We start from the raw sequence: 18,146 nt of genomic DNA on the forward strand, positions 1-18,146 counted from the left end.
CCAATCTTGCAACCCCCACAAGCTTACACACGCAATCACCCAACTCCACTACTTATCTAAGGAAAAGGAACTTCCCCAAAATAGAACATTTTCCATTAAAGAAACACGTATTCCGTTGACATTTAAAAAAAAAAAAAAAGGAAGTTAGAAAAGGGTTGTACAGACCATAAATAGTCATGGGAAATTATAGTCGTGTGTGCTACAGAGAAGAAAATAAAGGTCATTCATGCAGTTTCTGAAATGGTTTTCAAATAGGAAGGAAACCAGTTCCAGCACCTATTTCTTTGAAGTACTCGGTTTCTTTAGGTCTCATTTATAACACCTGACTTAAATACCCTGTTAGGAATTCCTTCAGTGTAGAATCAGAACAAATTAAAATGCATTGTCCTAAAATATCATGGACTGGGTGGGGTTCCTGGGAAACTATCTGACAATCTCATTAAAATACAATTCTCAAGGAAACATGTAGTTATGGACACAGGAAAAGGAGAGAGAGGAATTAATTCATAAATGTTTGCATCCTTTTAGGCCAGAACATTGTTTTGAAAGGAAAAAAAAGATTGACACATGAATGCTCATCTATAAAGCTGCAGAAGGGACTTTAAAAACCTCTCACGACCTCTGGATGAAAGGAAGACAGTGATTTCCAAAAAGACTTGTTCTCCCATCTTGTTAAAATTTGCCTGCACTGAAGGCGCTATACACTCTTTACGGGAAATTAAGGGGGGGGGGGGAATCCCATATCCTTTCCCTCTACGAAATGAAGCTAAGTTGAAGCTACACTGCTGGTTCCAAAGGATTTCATTGGTACTGAATAAAGCCTGAGTCATCTTGTTAGTCAATGGGCAGAGCAAACAATTGGACTAAAAAGATATTTTATTATAATGGTCTCAGGAAAATGAAATTCAATACCCATCCTCTTAAATATAAAACACTTGTCCCACAACCTCACAATGCTTCAGGACACAAATTAAATTGGTTTAATGTAAATTGGTTTAATGTGTTGTACTTCCATGAGAATGAGCAATTACTTTAATTTTGCAGAATTTAATAGTTCTACTCAACAAATAGGGTGTATAACCCCACCCCCTGCTTTCAGCTAAATTTCTAAAGCACTGAGTTTGGTTTCAACTCAATAGGGATGTAATAACCTCATCAAGCTTCTTCCTTATAAATTTTTGTAATAACTGCATAAAATACTGTTTAATGTGCCAAGAGATGTTTCATCCATACAACCCTCATTACTATGCAACCCTCTTCCGCTAATCAGAAAACAAGCAGGAACATATCACTGCTTTCTTTTCATTTGTAAGGTGCTTTGTAGAAACCTTCCTATTTTCTATTTCATCTGATTCTCCCATCAGCCCAGAGATGCCCCCCCAGCCCCCCGCAATATCTCACAGAAGACAGAAACGAAAGCTGAGAAAAGTCAGTGGTTAAATAGCAATTCCTGGCACAGCCAGAAATAAAGCAGATCTCGTCAACCTGAAGAGTCCACTATTTCCTAATGCATCTCTCCAAAATTCAAATGGTAGAAAACCAGAAATAATCAAACATTTTCCTGAGGACATTTTCATAGGCCCTTCTCTCCAAAAACGCTGGGGCTGTTAAGCAGGGCCTCTGCTGGGTAGTGTGGAGACAACCTCTGCACAGCACTTCCAACTCAATTCTTAGGATAACTTCATAAATAGCGTAATACTCAAAAATCTTTCTTTAGCAGAAAGTGCTGGAGTCCTGGAGAAAAGACACTCATATAAATATACGCTCCTCCCCTAAAGCGCCTGGAAAGCAGCCCACAGCAGCAGTGGGTGAATCTGCGGCCCGCTTCTTGAGCAATTGCTTCGTTCTTCCCTGGCACATTCTGTCCATCTCTCTGGCTCACCTAGGTTTTTCTGGTTTTGTTTTGTTTTTATTTGTTTTTAGTAATTTCCAGCACACCCTTAAATTTTATGGCCAAACTCTCCTTGAAACAAAGCACAGGATTTGGTAGCACAACAGATTTACCTCTTTGTAGGAGTACCAGGCATTCTGCATTTAAATATTTTCCCTGGAGATCAGTACCGGGATTTGTAGTCTATTAAAAATGCAAAAGGTTAAAGCTCTAAGCCCAGCAAAACTCTTCCACTAGAGACAACCCTGTGATGTTTTGCCCCCAATGTTTCAGAAGTGTCAAAACATTCAAAATGACTTATCATTTATCTTTAGAACACAGCACTTTTGACAATTTCATCTATCTTCATAAAGCTGATAGCCTTAAAGCATGGGCTTTCAAATTTTATATGATGGTAACCAAGAGTACAAAATACATTTTACATGACCACCCAGTACAGTACAGATAAAAATATACATGTATTACTGAAACAAAAGTTTCATGAAAACTTATTTAACCTCACTCTAGCTCATACTGGTTATTTCCTATCATATGTAATTATTTTTAAGTGCTGGTAGAAACCCACTAAATTAATGTTATACCCCACTAATCAGTTTGAAGAACTACAATTATTAATTGTCTAGCAACCACCAAATAGTGGGGATTCCAAGTGAAGAAAAAGTGCATACAGTACAACAGACATCACACACTATTATTTTGGAAGGTCTGAAAATCTGCATGGCTTGGGCAATAAAGATCACAAGCCTACAGTGTAAAGGAACAAAAGGTATATAGATATGAGAATTGTTGAATAAGAACTTGAAAAGAATTTTTAAAATTAAGTATAACTGATTAAGAAGTAACATTGATGCAATACTATAAATTAATCTTATTCTAATTTCATCAATTATCCCACTGATGTCCTCTATCTGGTCCAGGGTCTAATCCAGGCTCCCATGTTGCATTTCATTATTATGTCCCCTTCATCTCCTCTAATCAGTCTTATTTGTCTCAAATGACCTTGACACTTTTGAAAAGTACTAGACAATATTTTGCAGAATATCTTCCAGTTAGGTTTTATTACACTAGAATAAGGTGATACATTTTTGGCAAAAATATACAGACATGATATTGTGCCCTCCTACCAGAAGGTACACGGTTAACTTCAACCCCCAGACATTCTTATTTAGAAGGTCACAGTAAGGCCTTAAAACCTACAAAATTAAAAATTCTGATGATTGGCCAAGTTGAGTCAGTAGAATCGAGATAAGGGCCACGAATCTGCATGTTTAATAAGTAAACTAGGGGATTCTGAAGACACACTTTAAGAAAAATTGTTTTATTCCACTACAGCTCTCGGAACATTAGAACTTCACAAGATAGCTCTCTTCACTTAAAAAAGAAAAAATGGTGTAGGCAACTCAGCTCTTCAAAATGCCAGAAATATCTGTCTTTGCCAAAAGGCACCAGTTGTCGTGGTCAATCGATTATGCTCTCCCAAATTTCCTGTTCTCTTTCAGGCCCCTTGATATTTACACACATTCTATCTGAGTCACTATAACTTATGGTCTGTAATGTGACTAATACTCTGGGGATATTTAATAATATCACCACTCCCACCCCAGAGAATGTTGTGTACTGTTCCAACCAAGGATAACAACAGACCCTAATGTGCACCCACAATAGGAATCTAACTCTCCTTTAAAAGGTCCGCTGTGGCTTTGTTAATGTGAGTGACCTCCTCAGGAGCAGCTCTGGCCATCAGATGGATGTGCAGATCCGAGATGGACAGGGAGTCAGACTTTGCCCAGATTTCAGGAAGAACAGAAGGACGGCAATACCTCATCCATCCACTCTGGTGACCCATGGGGAATATCTACCCCCACCCTTGCCCATCTGTTGATGAAAACTGATTCAGTATCTGAAACTCTTTTGGAGGTTTCCATTAAAGAAAGCCTCAACTCTTAAGCAAAAAGAGGTAAAATAAAGAGGTTTTAGGCCAGTAAGATCCAGATTCGAATATTTTCCAGTTCACCCCACTGAACCAAATCCTGATCTGATCATTAAGATCAAAACCACAGTCAATTTCTCAGCAACATATGGCTCCTCATGTTTCACATCTACCCAGCTTTTAAGCTGCCAGTGAAAAGCGAGTCAAAAGAAACAAAACTCAAAGATGGCCATGGAGCGTAATCTCATAAGCTCAAATCCCTGATGCAAGTCAGAAGAATTTTAATAAAACTGGCCGAAAGTTTTCAGAGGAAGATAAAGATATTACTAAAAGTCATCTTAAAGTAGATTTCCCTTTCCTATTTGGTTACCAAATACCTTCCTGCTACCAGGTAAAGCACATTAACATACACCATTCTAAAGCTGTAACATTTAACAGACATCATGTAACTAAAACCATGAAATTGGTTTTAGCAGCCAGGATTCAGGGTAAAGAAAAAACTCCCAAGAAGGAGAGTCTTTTGCTCTGTGTCCAATAATGCATGTTTTTCTGACAGTTCTCTTGAAGCTTCCAAGCACAAGTTCTACTTTAGAACGAAACTAAATTATCTATCACTTACACAAAGACTTGTTGTCAGGCCCTTCCCTCAGTTATATAACCAAACACAGAACTGGTACAATAATTAACAATAACTTATTATCATAAAAATATGAAAAAAGGAGCATCTACACCAAATTCTTTTTAAGCTTTGTGTTTGTGTTACGGAGTACAGTGACTGGAAGGAGAGGTGAAGCGAAGTTTTGCGACGGCCTGAAGCTCCTTGTAGACACACAGCTCTGGATTACATAACCAAGTGCTGGTCTTCGTGCCAGGAACTAAATTAAAACCAACTATATCATTCCTTCTCTTTCCCCCTCTCAAATCCACCTTTTATTAGTTTACTGTGTAGTTATTTTAAACACGGCATTAGATTGTAAGCTCCTTGAGGGTAATACCTATGGCTAGTCACTCTCAGCCCCCTGCCACACTCGGCACCGTGACTACAGATGCTGGCCTGAATCATGACGAAAAACCAGTTATAACTGAAACCACCTACAAGGAGCTTGCTACGAAGATGCTTTCCTAAAAAACCACCTTTAGTATTTTAAACTTCATGTTTTCTGGGTTGATCTGCTCCCACAACTGTCAGTACTAGTTTATTCCTTCCCCAAAATTCAAACCAAATACACAATAGCTCTACATTTTCCTGAATATAAATTATGCCTATATATATACCGGAGGTGCCAAAAAATACATATATACATGACTGGTATTCATCTTTTGTTATTGGTATATATTGGGTATTATTATAATTTTAATACAGTTTTTTCCTTTCTTAAAATGTGTATACATTTTTTGCACCATATATATATAAAATAAATGTATATATTTTATATATAAATATATATACATATTTTAATTTAGGTAGATGAAACCTCAATTATTCAGGTTTTGAAAAGGGGATAAGTAGAATAAGTATAACCCTTTAAGAAGCAGTAAACAGTGTGGTGAGAATCACAAAATGTTTTTGTCTTCCAACAAGTGAAATAACGCCAAGAATGTTTTCCAAAAAAGTACTAATTTACTTTACCTCACCCCCTTGGTAACTCTATCTGCCTGAGAGAACCAAACGTTTTAACTATTCTTTCTGACTCTGAGTCATGGGTAAAAGCTCGGTTGCTACGCTGTGCTGGGGATGTGGCTATTATATTGGTTGGAAAACAAAGGCCCCAGGATACGCCGGCTTGAAAAAGTTCTCTATTTCAGCCTCGTTGGGTGACTTGCTCTTCTCTCATAAAATAAAAGCAGGACAATGTTTGCTCTTTCTAACACACGCAACCCCTGACTCCAGGATTTTCCTGTGCCAGATATGAAACTTAGCCTGCCCTCCTCCCAAGGTCTACAGCGGCTGGCTAATTCCCCCCACAACGAAATGAAGTTGGCCCTGGGTAGGCCTGACCATTTTGACTATGGGCGCTCCCACCTAAACCCCTTCAGCTCACACTGTGGCTCAGCTGTTCTGCCCCCATGACAGCATCTGTCCTCTTTTAGTGCCTCAGTTCAGGTCCTGAATTTCCCATGTTGCATAGATTCCAGTTCACGCAATTCTCCCTTTTCGAACTTACAAATTCCATTTGGGAACGGTATAAAATAGGCACACCATGGGAAAACCGAGGCTCAGAGTGACCTGCACAGGGTCACAAGGTCAGTTCATGAAGTGGTTCTTGACCTTGAGGGTCAGCAGAATCACCTGTGGGACAATCTAAATTACAGTTGCCCCACTCAACTCCTTGTCTAAACACATCTAAACATGAAAACAGTCTCTGGGGCTACACTCTGAGCGCCCTCAAAGACATGTTTTCAGATCTGCCCTGGCAACAAGGAGACTCAATGACTGCTTACTGACTGTCTCCAGAGAATAAAATGCATAGAATTGTCCCTTTAAAATCAAATCCTCAGAAATGCATAAAGAATGATTATTATCTATTGAAGAGCTCCACCGCTATCTGCCTACTCTATTAGCCATGAACGTATCAGACTTGGCCAGATTCAGAAATGGTTTTATCTCAAAGACTCCTAAAACCTGAATCCATCTACCTATTGATTTCTCTAGATTCAGTGTAGACCCCCCAGGAGAAAAAGTGGATTTTCATTATGAAGCTACATTCAAATTTTGCCTAGTTAGCCTTACCAAAGAAAATACAAAAATATAAGGTTACACCATAACTCAGAATTCTCCACAGGGGAAGAAAAAAAATCCTACAGCATTCATACAAGGCTGCACAGTGTATGAGCTACATATATGCCGCACACTGTACTTTGATATGAAAGCAAAAGCAAAAACAGTTCTTTACATAATCTTGAAACATTGCTCTTTTTGTCTGGGGAAGAATATAGCACCAGTTAATTACAATATAAAAAAATCCCATTTTCTCACAATTCCATATTTCTCTGTAATTATTCCAGTAGGAATTCATTGTAATTTACATTAAGTACACAGAATAAATGTTTTTAAAAATAAGGAAATCAGAATTAAAGGAAAAGGAATGCTATGTTCTCTCTCCTGATCTGGGTGATGGTTACAGGGGCACATACATATGTATAGATTCACTGAGCAGTTTGCTTAAGAGCTGTACACTTTTTTTTTTTCACCTTAAGTTATATCTTACATAACCTAATTACCTTTATAAAGGTAAAGGAGAGGAAGAAAAAATACAAATCCAAGACTGACAGTAGCATTTCAAATTCCTTAAACTTTCTACTGTTCATTAAACAAATATTAGTTGAGCATCTAGGTGTTTATCTAGACACGGTTCAAGGCGCTGAGGAGATAACTATAAGACACAGTCATTGGACTTATAGAGTTTAAAATCTGAGAGCAGCGACAGACAAGTAGGTAAGAAATCCGCGTACAGGGTGTGAGGAGTATCATTACGGTAGTAAGCACAGGGGCCGAGGGACATATGGTCGGGCATCTAATTCAGGCTAGGAGAGCCCGAGGTGTCAGACTGCTATTTTACCCACAATCACTGCTCTCACCTGAATTACACACGCTGAAATTTACCTACGATTTCCTTTTTTAGGCAAAAAGATCCATCATTATTTCTTTCTCTTAGAGAAGCACAGAGTTAAACTTAACTTTTCTCTTTATCACGAGGAACACTAAAAGTTAGATCTCTCACATTGTCTCTAAAGCGATGGTCACTCACTAAAAATAAACATTAGCAGAGACCAAAATGATTCAGGCCACCAGGCTAGGAAGCATTTTAGTTTAATGCACAAGGGCTCTGAAGCAAATGACAAATTCCAAAGTTAACACTCAGTTACTTAAAGCTTTCCTTAAAGAAATGTCTGCATGTGGCACCTCTTCACAGAAATAGATTTCACTTAATATTTAAATTAACCCCCCTTCAAATCAAAACAATTTCTTTAAATACTTAGTGAAACTACTTATTTAGAAAAGTTCTGTTCACAGGAAAGTAAATGTAAATGCAAGGGAAAAAACTATGGTAAAGAGAAGAACAACTGGTTAAAAGAAAAAAAACAAGAAACAAGAGAACTAAGCAAACTGTAGGAAAATCAGTCTCTGTCACCCGAAGTCACAAATATGTGAAAGCAGGACCAGAGGCTCATACGATAACTCATCCTGCACGAGTTGGTAGCAAAGGTCTCATCCTGGCACAGCTTAACCCACTTCTCTCCAGAAAGCAGCGAGATAGATGAATGAAGACTCTACAGTATATCCCTGTCTCCGTCCTCTACGAAGTGGTCAGAGAGGTGGCTGGCAAACCAGTTTCTTCACCAGTTTCAGACAGACAGGTAATTGGAAAGTCCACAGAATGGTCTCAGATTGAGTGAGACAAGAAGGCTACCGAGGGGGCATTTTGCAGCGCGGATGAACAAGCAGAACACACACGCCCTTTACCTGTCCGCCTTCATCAGGAGGGTCGGGGGCAGCTCCAGGAGCTGGTTGTGCTGCACATCCAAGACCTCCACGGAGGTTCTTTCCAGCCTCTCAGGTAGCCTGGTCAACTGGTTGTGTCCCGCCAGCAGCTTCCGGAGGCTACTGTTACAAAACAAGCTGTGCAGAGAGGGACAACGTCAGAAGGAAACTTACTTAGAGCTAATTTTGAATAAAGACTACAAAATGAATAGGAGTAGGAGAACACTTAAAATTTTTCTCTCCAAAAAACATCAACTCACTCAGAGCAACTGCAAATTCATTTTAACATAAGCTCAAACTTGGAGCTGTTCATATTTCAATATTTTCCATACTTTCAAAGCATAGGGTGGGAAAAACTATGAAAAGGAACATTTAATGAAGAAGCTCTACTTAACGAAAGAGAAACAAGTTTCACAGAAGATACTGAAGAGAGCAGTCTACTCTTGTTAGGGTCACAGGGTAAGCTTCAAATGGTGGTAGGCTTCTCAAGGTAGGGCTTGTATCTTGTATCGCCCACGAACGAACATGGGGTGTTTTACCCACAACAGATTCTGAATAAATACAGTCAAGCAAAGTTTTATCTACAGGATCAACATTAAACAAAGGATTCTTTTATCCAACTAGTCTTTTACAAATGCCAACTGAGCAAATGTTCAACTTTTCCTCAGTTGCACTGCACAATCATAATGATTCCTCCCTTTTCTCACTTCCCTAAGTCTGTATACTTTTGTTTTCTCTTTGGTTTAATCCTAGATCAAAGTAGAGACTCCCTCCTAAAGAGACTAGAATGCACTTAATCCACTATTTTCTTCTGAGCCTTAAAGAGCCCTTTGGAAGCGTGGCTGTGTTTCTTCTCTGGGTTATCAGAACGGCAACCAATGATGCATACTCGCACTTGTGAATCTAATGTAAATCTGCTTTATGACCACTTAGGACTTCAACAGTTACAGAGAATAAAACAGACCCTGGGTTTAAATATAGAAATCTGGGGATTATGGGAAAATGAGGTTATAACTTGGAATGAGAATTCATGTATGCCACTGTCCCAGAATGAGGCTCCTCACGCACCTCCTGCTTCTCACCATTCTGACTTCACTCACTGACCTCCAAAGTTGTTATAATCACTCTACATTCCAGCCGTACCTTTAATTCCCTTTAAATACCAAAACTAGTTTCTTTGCTTATGAAGATGCTAGAACCTACTTCTGTGCTGCGACACCACAGGCCATCATTAATGACATCTAACATGTCTGACTTGGCAGGGTTAGATAGCACCGTGATAAGACAGACTGTCCAGGACTATCATTCAGTCACAGTTAACACAGGGGCAGTTTCTGTAATGGTCGCTTCAACCCAATAATTTAGGATTTGTTTCACCAATTTTACTGCCTTGCTGGGTGTGGAGTACAATTTAGGATGGGGTTATTTATTATTCACACACACACACACACACACACACACACACACACACACACACACACTTTAGCCTTAAACAGATGGATAATTGAAAGACAGGTGACAAAATCTTTATCTTGATTTTTCCAAATAAAAAAGTAGATATGATAACTATAGGATGAGTATTAATTGCCAATTACTGGATTTAGTGCAATTCTTTTGGATACAAAGCACCAAAATGCAGTCTTCTCTTTTGAATACATTTCCACTTCTAAATATTAATTTCTATTTTGTCAAACCCTTTACACACATCGCTTAGATAAACAAACCTTGAATAGTAAATCAACTTCTAATGAATCACCGTCTTGTCTGAAATATTAGATCAATGACAGGGCTGATACAAAGTTTGCAACTAAATGCCACAATTAATGAGAAAACAATACATATTGTTTTTGTCCCACGGGTTTAAAACACAAACACACAAAAACAAACACTGTTTAAATTCCTTGACAATAGAGCATTTGGGATTTGTTTTGAATAAGCATTTGTTTAGGTCCCCCAAAAAGCCTGTACTAACACAGAGCAAATCAAAGATTAATTCTGGGGGAAAATTAGATAAAATATCAGTTATCTTGTATTTATTTAATTGTTGGTTTATGTATATAGTATCTTTGTTACAGCTTACAGTGAAACAGAGGCCTTAGATTCCTTTGTGCTGTGTCTGTTGGACTGAGGAGGTTGGAGTGGGAACAAAAACAGAGAAAATAGAAAAGAAGATAATAAAAGATTTTTTCAACAAATTATTTTTTTTCTCTATTAGTAGTAGCCTGCTTTCATTTTTGCTGTTTGTCTTCTAAAACAGCCCCTCTACCACCACCACCACCCCCGCCCCTAACACACACCCCATGGTGTCTACAGGGCACATCACCAAACATTCTCTTAGTGATGGTGATGGGCTGCACTGGGTAACCTAAATGCTCAGTCAACAAGAAAATTCTAAGGCAGAAAGCATTTTCAAAGGGACTGAATTTATGGGTATGACGTATGGCTAAGAAAGTAAAATTAACAGCTTTCCAGGGGTTGAAAGTGTAACTCAGATTTCCTTTATGAGAGTTATATTTTAACAGTGTTATGCAACAGAAATATAAGTCATATAATGTAATTTAAAAGTAAAGAGAAATGGGTAAATAAATTCTTGTAGTACTTTTTATTTGACCCAATATATCCAAAATATTATTTTAACATAATTAATATACAATATTATTGAGATATTTTGCATCCAGTGTATTTTATACTTCAGCACTTCTCAGGACTAGTCACATTTCAAGTGCTCAACAGACCCTTGGCTAATGACTAGTGGCTACCATATTGAACAGCTCAACTCAACCACATTTTACTAGGCTTACCAAGCACGTATATTTCATGATTCTTGTTCTTTACAAGAAACTAGAGGAATATCGATCATGTACCTTTGAAGATCACCTAAAGTAAAACTTTACTCCAAAATATTGACATGCTTCTATAATATTTTCATTGATATTTTCAACTATACATAGCTAGAAACAACTGACTTCCTTTGTTGAGAGACTGGCCAAGAATGGGGCAAATACCTAGACCTGAACTGTGGCAGCCACTAGCCACAAATGGCTATTTAAATTAAAATTTTAAAAAATTTAAAATTCAGTTCCTCACTCACATTAGTCCCATTTCAAGTGCTCAGTAGTCACATGTGGCTAGTGGATACCATGCTGGACAGCACAGGCACAGAACATTTCAATCATCACAGAAAGTTTGCCAGGACAGCAGGAGGGCAGACTGATTACTACTCTTCTGGTTATTAACTGTATGGCTGGTCACTAACAGTCCAATAATACTTTGTGACACAATTAGTTAACACGAAGATGTCCATATCTATGGATATGAGATATCTTCACATGGCTGTTTTAGAAATCTTGCCATTAAAGAGAAAAATACAAAATAAAAATAGTTAACACATGTTAAGAGAGAAGAGGAGAAAAGAAAATTTCTTGGACCTTCTACTTCAAATTTCATATCAAGAAAAAAAGAATCTAGTTTGTTCTAGGTTGAATGATCTAATAATCTTTTTTTCCCAAAAAAAATTATGTTCAAGGAAAATCAAAAATTATTTGTGGGTAAGGTAGACATGTCACGTCAATGGACAGAAGGGGGAGATTCTAAAAGAATTAAGATTACAGAGGTGAACCAATCATACTGTTTGCTGAGTCTCTGAACATTTCTTTTGGTTTATTTAAAAATTTCCACTAAGCACCACCCCACTGCATGACTTTGAAAAGTCAGGCTGAGGAGTCAAAGCCTCACTCCAGTCTTCACGGCATGAAGGAAGTTTGTACCTTGAAAACACCACATGAGGTATAAGATACTAAATATATTTTTTAATCTTTTTTAGGGATTCATAATAACAACTGGAACACAGAATCAGCAATTTTTAAAATTGCTTATTGAATTTGAGATTCTCTAACTTGATTTCTAATACTTACCGTGCAGGAAGTTCACATATTTGATTATGGCCAATATCCAAAACTTCTAGCTTTCGGCTTTCACATACCCACTCAGGCACATTTTCTAAGCGGTTCCTAAATATAAGAATATACATTTTTTCTTTGATTGGAATTTGGCCTAAAATATAGTTTGAAACTCAAAATAATTACATTTAATGAATAAAACTTCAAATGAAATACCAAAGTACAGTGAGTATAAATCAAAAGGATATTTTGTTCACTTTAATCTAGAAGCAAGATGAACTGCGATAAGGAATAAGAAATAAAGAAAAAGTAGGTGTGGTTCCCAGAATTGTTATCCTAAAAAGTCTATAAAACCATGCAAGTTTAGGGAGAGGAGGTCTTATATTGGAAGCAAACAAATAAACACACACTTTCAGTTAATTCAAATAGTCAAATGGCATAAAATAGTTTTGTTTTCCAATTTACATTTTTACCTTTAACATTAAAATATTTCTCAACTCCAGTGGATATCATAAAAGCACAGCCATAGATATAGAGAAAGAAATGGCAGCAATGAAAAGGTACACTGACCCTTAAGACTCAAGAGTTAATTATTTGAAAACATTTACTTAGACATTAGATAGTTATTATAATTACCATAAAAAAGTGAGCTAAACTAATCGTGACTTCAATTATTAAAGGAATTGACCACTTCTTAGACAAACCTACTATATTTGAACGTCTCTTTAATCACATAGGTGGTTACCCTTTTTAAATATGTGAAATGACCAGGCACAAAGAATCTAAAATGGTATGTATATTATGACTATAATTCTTTAAAACAGATGAACAGTTCTGTAAAAATATAATGTTTGGGATAAGGACTATATCAGAGCAAAAGTGAAAACAGTTGTGATATTAGGGCAGTGGCATTATGTGTAATTTAAAAATCATGTTCTTTAATTTTGCTATTATGTCATCTTTTCAATTAGAATACAAAAATGATGGCACTATTCTCTGCTTAGTGTCTATATAGGCACATACGGTCTTGGCTTTGAAGCCCTAAAGACTGATATGCTTAATGATTTTATTTGATAGTAATTAAGCCCTAACACATCTTAATAAGATAGGAGAGCAAAAGCAACCTCAATACAGCAATAAAACTCTTATGAATGTAGAGCTTCGAACTTGAGCAATTCTAGGGACCTAGGAAACGCTGCGATGGATGATGGCTCGGTTCCTTCAGATAACATAAACATTCACATACAAGGAGGAGGGCGAAATACTCAGAGCTATGTGAGGGGAAGCAGAGGTTTTCTAAGACCAAGTCCTACAGCCTGGGAGGTGAATGAGGCGGAGCATGTTACAGTGAAGATTCTGGGCACGAGTTACACCAGAAAGGTGACTAGCATGTAAGTGGCAGAATTCAGGAACAAGCAAAAGTTTCCAATTCAGCTTCACTTAGGGGTTTCAAAGGCAACCATTTGTCCATGACATCCTACAAGTTCAAGGGAAAGTAGATTCACTCTATGGCCAACTCTCTAAAATAAATCTTTATCTTTTCAAGATATTTATATAAACCCATGTATGCAAACCCCTCTCCAGTACTGTTCTTATTAAAAGGGGGAAGACAGCATTCAAGGCTGATAGGGGAAAAAAATGATGAACTCAATCAGGTAATATCTGACTTTGGGTACATGAAACAAAACTGTGTGACATGCACTTAGTAGGAAATGCATGAAGCACTACTCATAAAGGATTTTATAATTACAAATTTCTAATAAAACTGCAATTTAATAATTTTCACAATAGCTAAATTCTGACACATTGTTATATAATTATGATGGAGATTATTAACACATCTGATTTCACACAATGAAATGAGCTAACGGTGTCATTTAGAAGGCCACCCCCTCCCCCCCCCAAGTACTGTGGCTGTTCAGAAGATTTGGGGTATTTCATTTGGAATTATGTTAAAGGGGGTTTTCAATTTTAGTGTGTTAAGATTATTCAAGTTTAACTTGTGTAAATACACACTTTATGTCTTCAGGAAAAAGTCTACTATAATGTCCTTGGGAACTAGAGTAGATATGACACACTACAGTAGTGAATTTGTATAAAAGGCGAGCTGGTCAGCCTATTCGCAAATGAGCTGAGAAAACTGAGCAGGCTGTGTGGAAAATCTACATTGGGAGGCTTACTGGCTATTTCCTAGAGGTTTTCAGCAAGGGGGTGTATGTACAAAATAACAGGGAGGAAAGAAAGAAATCCAAGAAATACAGCACAATACTTTAATGAAATCAACATAATTTCAGGTAAAGACATGAAGATATGGTTAATATAATTAAAGAATTACTGGAACTTCCAGCCATATGACCCTCAATTCACTAATCTTTCAAGCATAAGACTGGTGTTCAAATTGGTGATCACATGAACACACCCTGATTCTTCTGGTTTCAACTACAGTATACAAATGTAGTATTTTAACTGACAGACATCTAGGTACATTTTCAGAGGCTAAGTTAAAACTTGAATTTAGTTTGCATTTACTTTCAAAATATATAGAAAGTTCTCGTGCATATGCTCAGACAGAATTACCGAAGTAATCTGCAAGCAGATTTTAGAATACCTTAGGACAGGGTTCTCAACCTGTGGGTCGCGACCCCTCTGGGGGTCGAACGACCCTTTCACAGGGGTCGCCTAAGATCATCGGAAAACAAAAAGATATTTACATTACGATTCATAACAGTAGCAAAATTACAGTTATAGAGTAGCAATGAAAATCATTTTATGGTCGGGGGTCACCACAACATGAGGATCTGTATTAAAGGGTCGCGGCATTAGGAAGGTGGAGAACCGCTGCCACAGGACTTGGCTTCTTACCTTGAAACGTCCATGTAGGACAGATAATTCGGAACTGGGTAAACATCAAGTTGAACAAGTTCTAGGAGGCAGAAAAAACACACAAAAGTGTTACCATTCAAGTGATACAGAGGCTCTTTAGAATATCATTACTGTGCTTTATTCTCCATTGTTTGTTTAGGTTAGGAAGTACAATACATCCATTTGTTCTACTTTGAAACTACAGGAAAGGTCAGAGAACTTTTAATTTAATCACAAGATCTTATTCCGATATTGAAATAAATCACTCATTCTCCTTCCCAACCTCTTACCCATCCACTCACTGTGGCTCTTCTCTTGTTTGGCATGCTAAGTTTTAGCGGGAAGATTAACTATGAATACTGTTTTTTAACATTCACTGTTCCTTCCACAAAACCAAATGCGACCCCGCTGCTGCCTTTTTCACTCCATGGAAACAGCACTCCTGGGGGGTCATGAACAACTTCCTCTATTCAAATCTGAGAACTTCCTCAAAACTGTATGAAATGTGACATCACTGTCCACACCTCGGGATTTGTTTCTGGGGCAGTAGTTTCTAAACGTCCTTCTGCTTCTCTAAACACTTACCAGGAAATCACAGGGTCAGCTCGTATCTGGGTGCCCACTAGGCACCAGCTTCCTGTGAGGGTTTTATAAGTCTACTTTTGGAACCAGCTCTCTTCTCAGTTACCGTCCCTGGTTTCAGGTACCAGCTCTGAGTCTTGAATGAACATCTAAAATCCTGACTGCAAATTCCTATCAGCTCACATGAAGACCATGACAATAGCTTAAATTAGCAGAGCAGGGGATTGTTCCACTTTTCACCTATAAATGCACTCTGCACACCACTTTCAAATTAACAGTCTTATGACATCACTTCCTCCTCCGCTTAAGAGTTTCCACTGGATCTTGATAGCTCTCTGTACTAGCTTCAAAGCTTCACCGTGACTCCAAGCCATGCATTCCCCTGTTTACCTCTTACCACTCTCCAGGAGACACCTAGGAGTTCAGCATCTCCTGTCTTCTCCCATCTGCCAAGCAAACAACATCCGATTCTTTCCTCTTCAACACTGACTTTGAGTCTCCTGCCTAACCAAACCCTAATAACCCTTCAGTGACCTGTAGCTGTTTGAGGGCGTGGCTTGTTTCTCCAGTCAGATGAGAGTCAACTCATTTTTAAAAATCCCTTACAACTCATACACCACACTACGCATAAAACAAGTGCTTGATAAACATTTGTTCAAAACTAGTAGTAAACACTTGTTTTTATTCATGATGTAAGAACTGAAATCTGCATGTTAGCAAACATATGCCCATATGACCTTTTCTTTATCAGAACTGCCATGATTTCCAAATTATAAGGAAGAAATTTTATTAAATGAGTAAGACACTTGCTTTGTGGTGCTCCTGTGGACATAAAATTTAGGTTTCTCTTAAGGTGAGTTCCTCGGTTAGTGGAGCATGAAATCTGAGACCCTGAATGGAATCCAAAATGGACCTTCCTTTCGCTTTTACTCTCCAGTATTAAATCAAGGTTCCAGGTTTTCTATGCTATCAACAAGGCAGCCCAAGCAGTTCATCCTCATCCCCGCTACCTTTCAAGCAGAGGAGCCAAATCCAAGGTGGGACTAAGGTATCTAAATATCACAATACGACACTAACAAGTTGGGAACTATACACTCTTCCTTTTTGACTCCTGTTAAGTATCAAACCAGCATTCTTCTTTCATGATTTTTATCTTATTTTACTAAACAAGGACAGAAAAATCAAAGCAAGGCCGAGATGGTGGCACTGAGTGAAGTACTGGAACCCACCGAGAAACTCTGATGTGGTCTGTTACGTACCATTAGAAGAGGCATAGAGTGCTTTTAGGAAATAGCCACAGATGTTTAGTGTCGCCAGTTGATTCCTTTCACAGTGCAGAACTTCGATGTTGTTGAAAACCAGAGCATCTAGATCGCCAAGCTTATTGTCACGCAGATCCACCTGAGTGACGTGCTGGAGAAAGTCCACTTCATCTGCTATTAGCCTCCTAATTATGTTCAGTCTTGCAAAGAAAAAGACACACATAGAGACTATAATTAACTGCAACGCTATAAATAAAGGGCCACACCCTAATATGATGAGGGAAGGAGAAGCAACTCAAGTATCACTATATTATAACCCTTCATGATTTCTTTAATCTCAGCGTCTGGCCCTTCCTTAACTGGCCAGATTCTCTGGCTACCTTCAGCTACAACGGCATGAGGTCTTAACCTTGTCAATATATTCTGAAACACAATTTAGGTCCCTAAGGCTGGATGAGAAGCATGCATGTTGATTTTACCTTAATTCATTTCAAGAGGGGGAAAAAAAATCCATACTTATTTCCAAAGAATTTGAAAGAACACAAGAAACAAAACCCAGAACAGCCCATCAAGCACATTACGGCCGCACTGAATATCTAAGGAAGGAGTGAGGCTAAGTGAGCAGGTAGATGAGCAGCCATATGATACATGTAGAATTAAAGGGTGAACTTGGGGTGGGGGTGGGGAATGAATAGGAGCCACACAGGCACCAGAGATAGGAATGTAAGCATCTGGGTTTTCACCTGGCTCAGGACCAAAGACTTATTACCAAAACTAACTCCATCTTTAAAATACTGTTTGAAGGGAGCAGAGTGCAGAAAATACTGGAATTTGGCATCTAGAATTCACTGGGAAATTATAAAATGAAGGAAAAATATGGGGAGTAACAAGTCTAGTATAGAGGAGGGCACAGGGGAAAACTGGCAGAACCACAGCCATGAGAATTAGTCAGCTAAGGGACTGAAGTTGCTGTGGATGAGCTGCCAGGAAGACAGGCAAGTAGCAAGGGTACTAGAAACCAATGTAACAAAGACACATTTAGCTTCAAAGGGGGAGAAAAATAGATGAAAATCCCATTTTATTGTTTGCTAGGCTACGTCCAACTTCTTTACAAACAACAAGAACCCTCTACTTCTCATTACAAAGTCAACAAAATGCTAAGATCATGCAATTGGTTAAAAGGAAATTAATACAAAGGCTGGAGCTTAGAAAAAAGCCAAAGTCTCTCTGTAGTGAA

General features: G+C 38.1%; 1 protein-coding gene across 1 annotated transcript in view; it reads right to left on the minus strand.

The window, feature by feature from the left end:
- The window catches only part of PHLPP1 (PH domain and leucine rich repeat protein phosphatase 1), a 178,903-nt gene that overhangs the window by 26,754 nt on the left and 134,003 nt on the right, over positions 1-18,146 (minus strand). Inside the window, exons 8-11 of the mRNA XM_019657689.1 lie at positions 16,907-17,109; positions 15,066-15,126; positions 12,219-12,314; positions 8,287-8,442 (exon numbers count right to left, since the gene is read on the minus strand). Coding sequence (XP_019513234.1) covers positions 8,287-8,442; positions 12,219-12,314; positions 15,066-15,126; positions 16,907-17,109 — 516 coding nt within the window. The remainder of the gene's footprint in view (positions 1-8,286; positions 8,443-12,218; positions 12,315-15,065; positions 15,127-16,906; positions 17,110-18,146) is intronic.

This window comes from Hipposideros armiger, unplaced genomic scaffold (assembly GCF_001890085.2).
Source record: "Hipposideros armiger isolate ML-2016 unplaced genomic scaffold, ASM189008v1 scaffold_278, whole genome shotgun sequence".
In the NCBI taxonomy this organism is placed as follows: domain Eukaryota; kingdom Metazoa; phylum Chordata; class Mammalia; order Chiroptera; family Hipposideridae; genus Hipposideros; species Hipposideros armiger.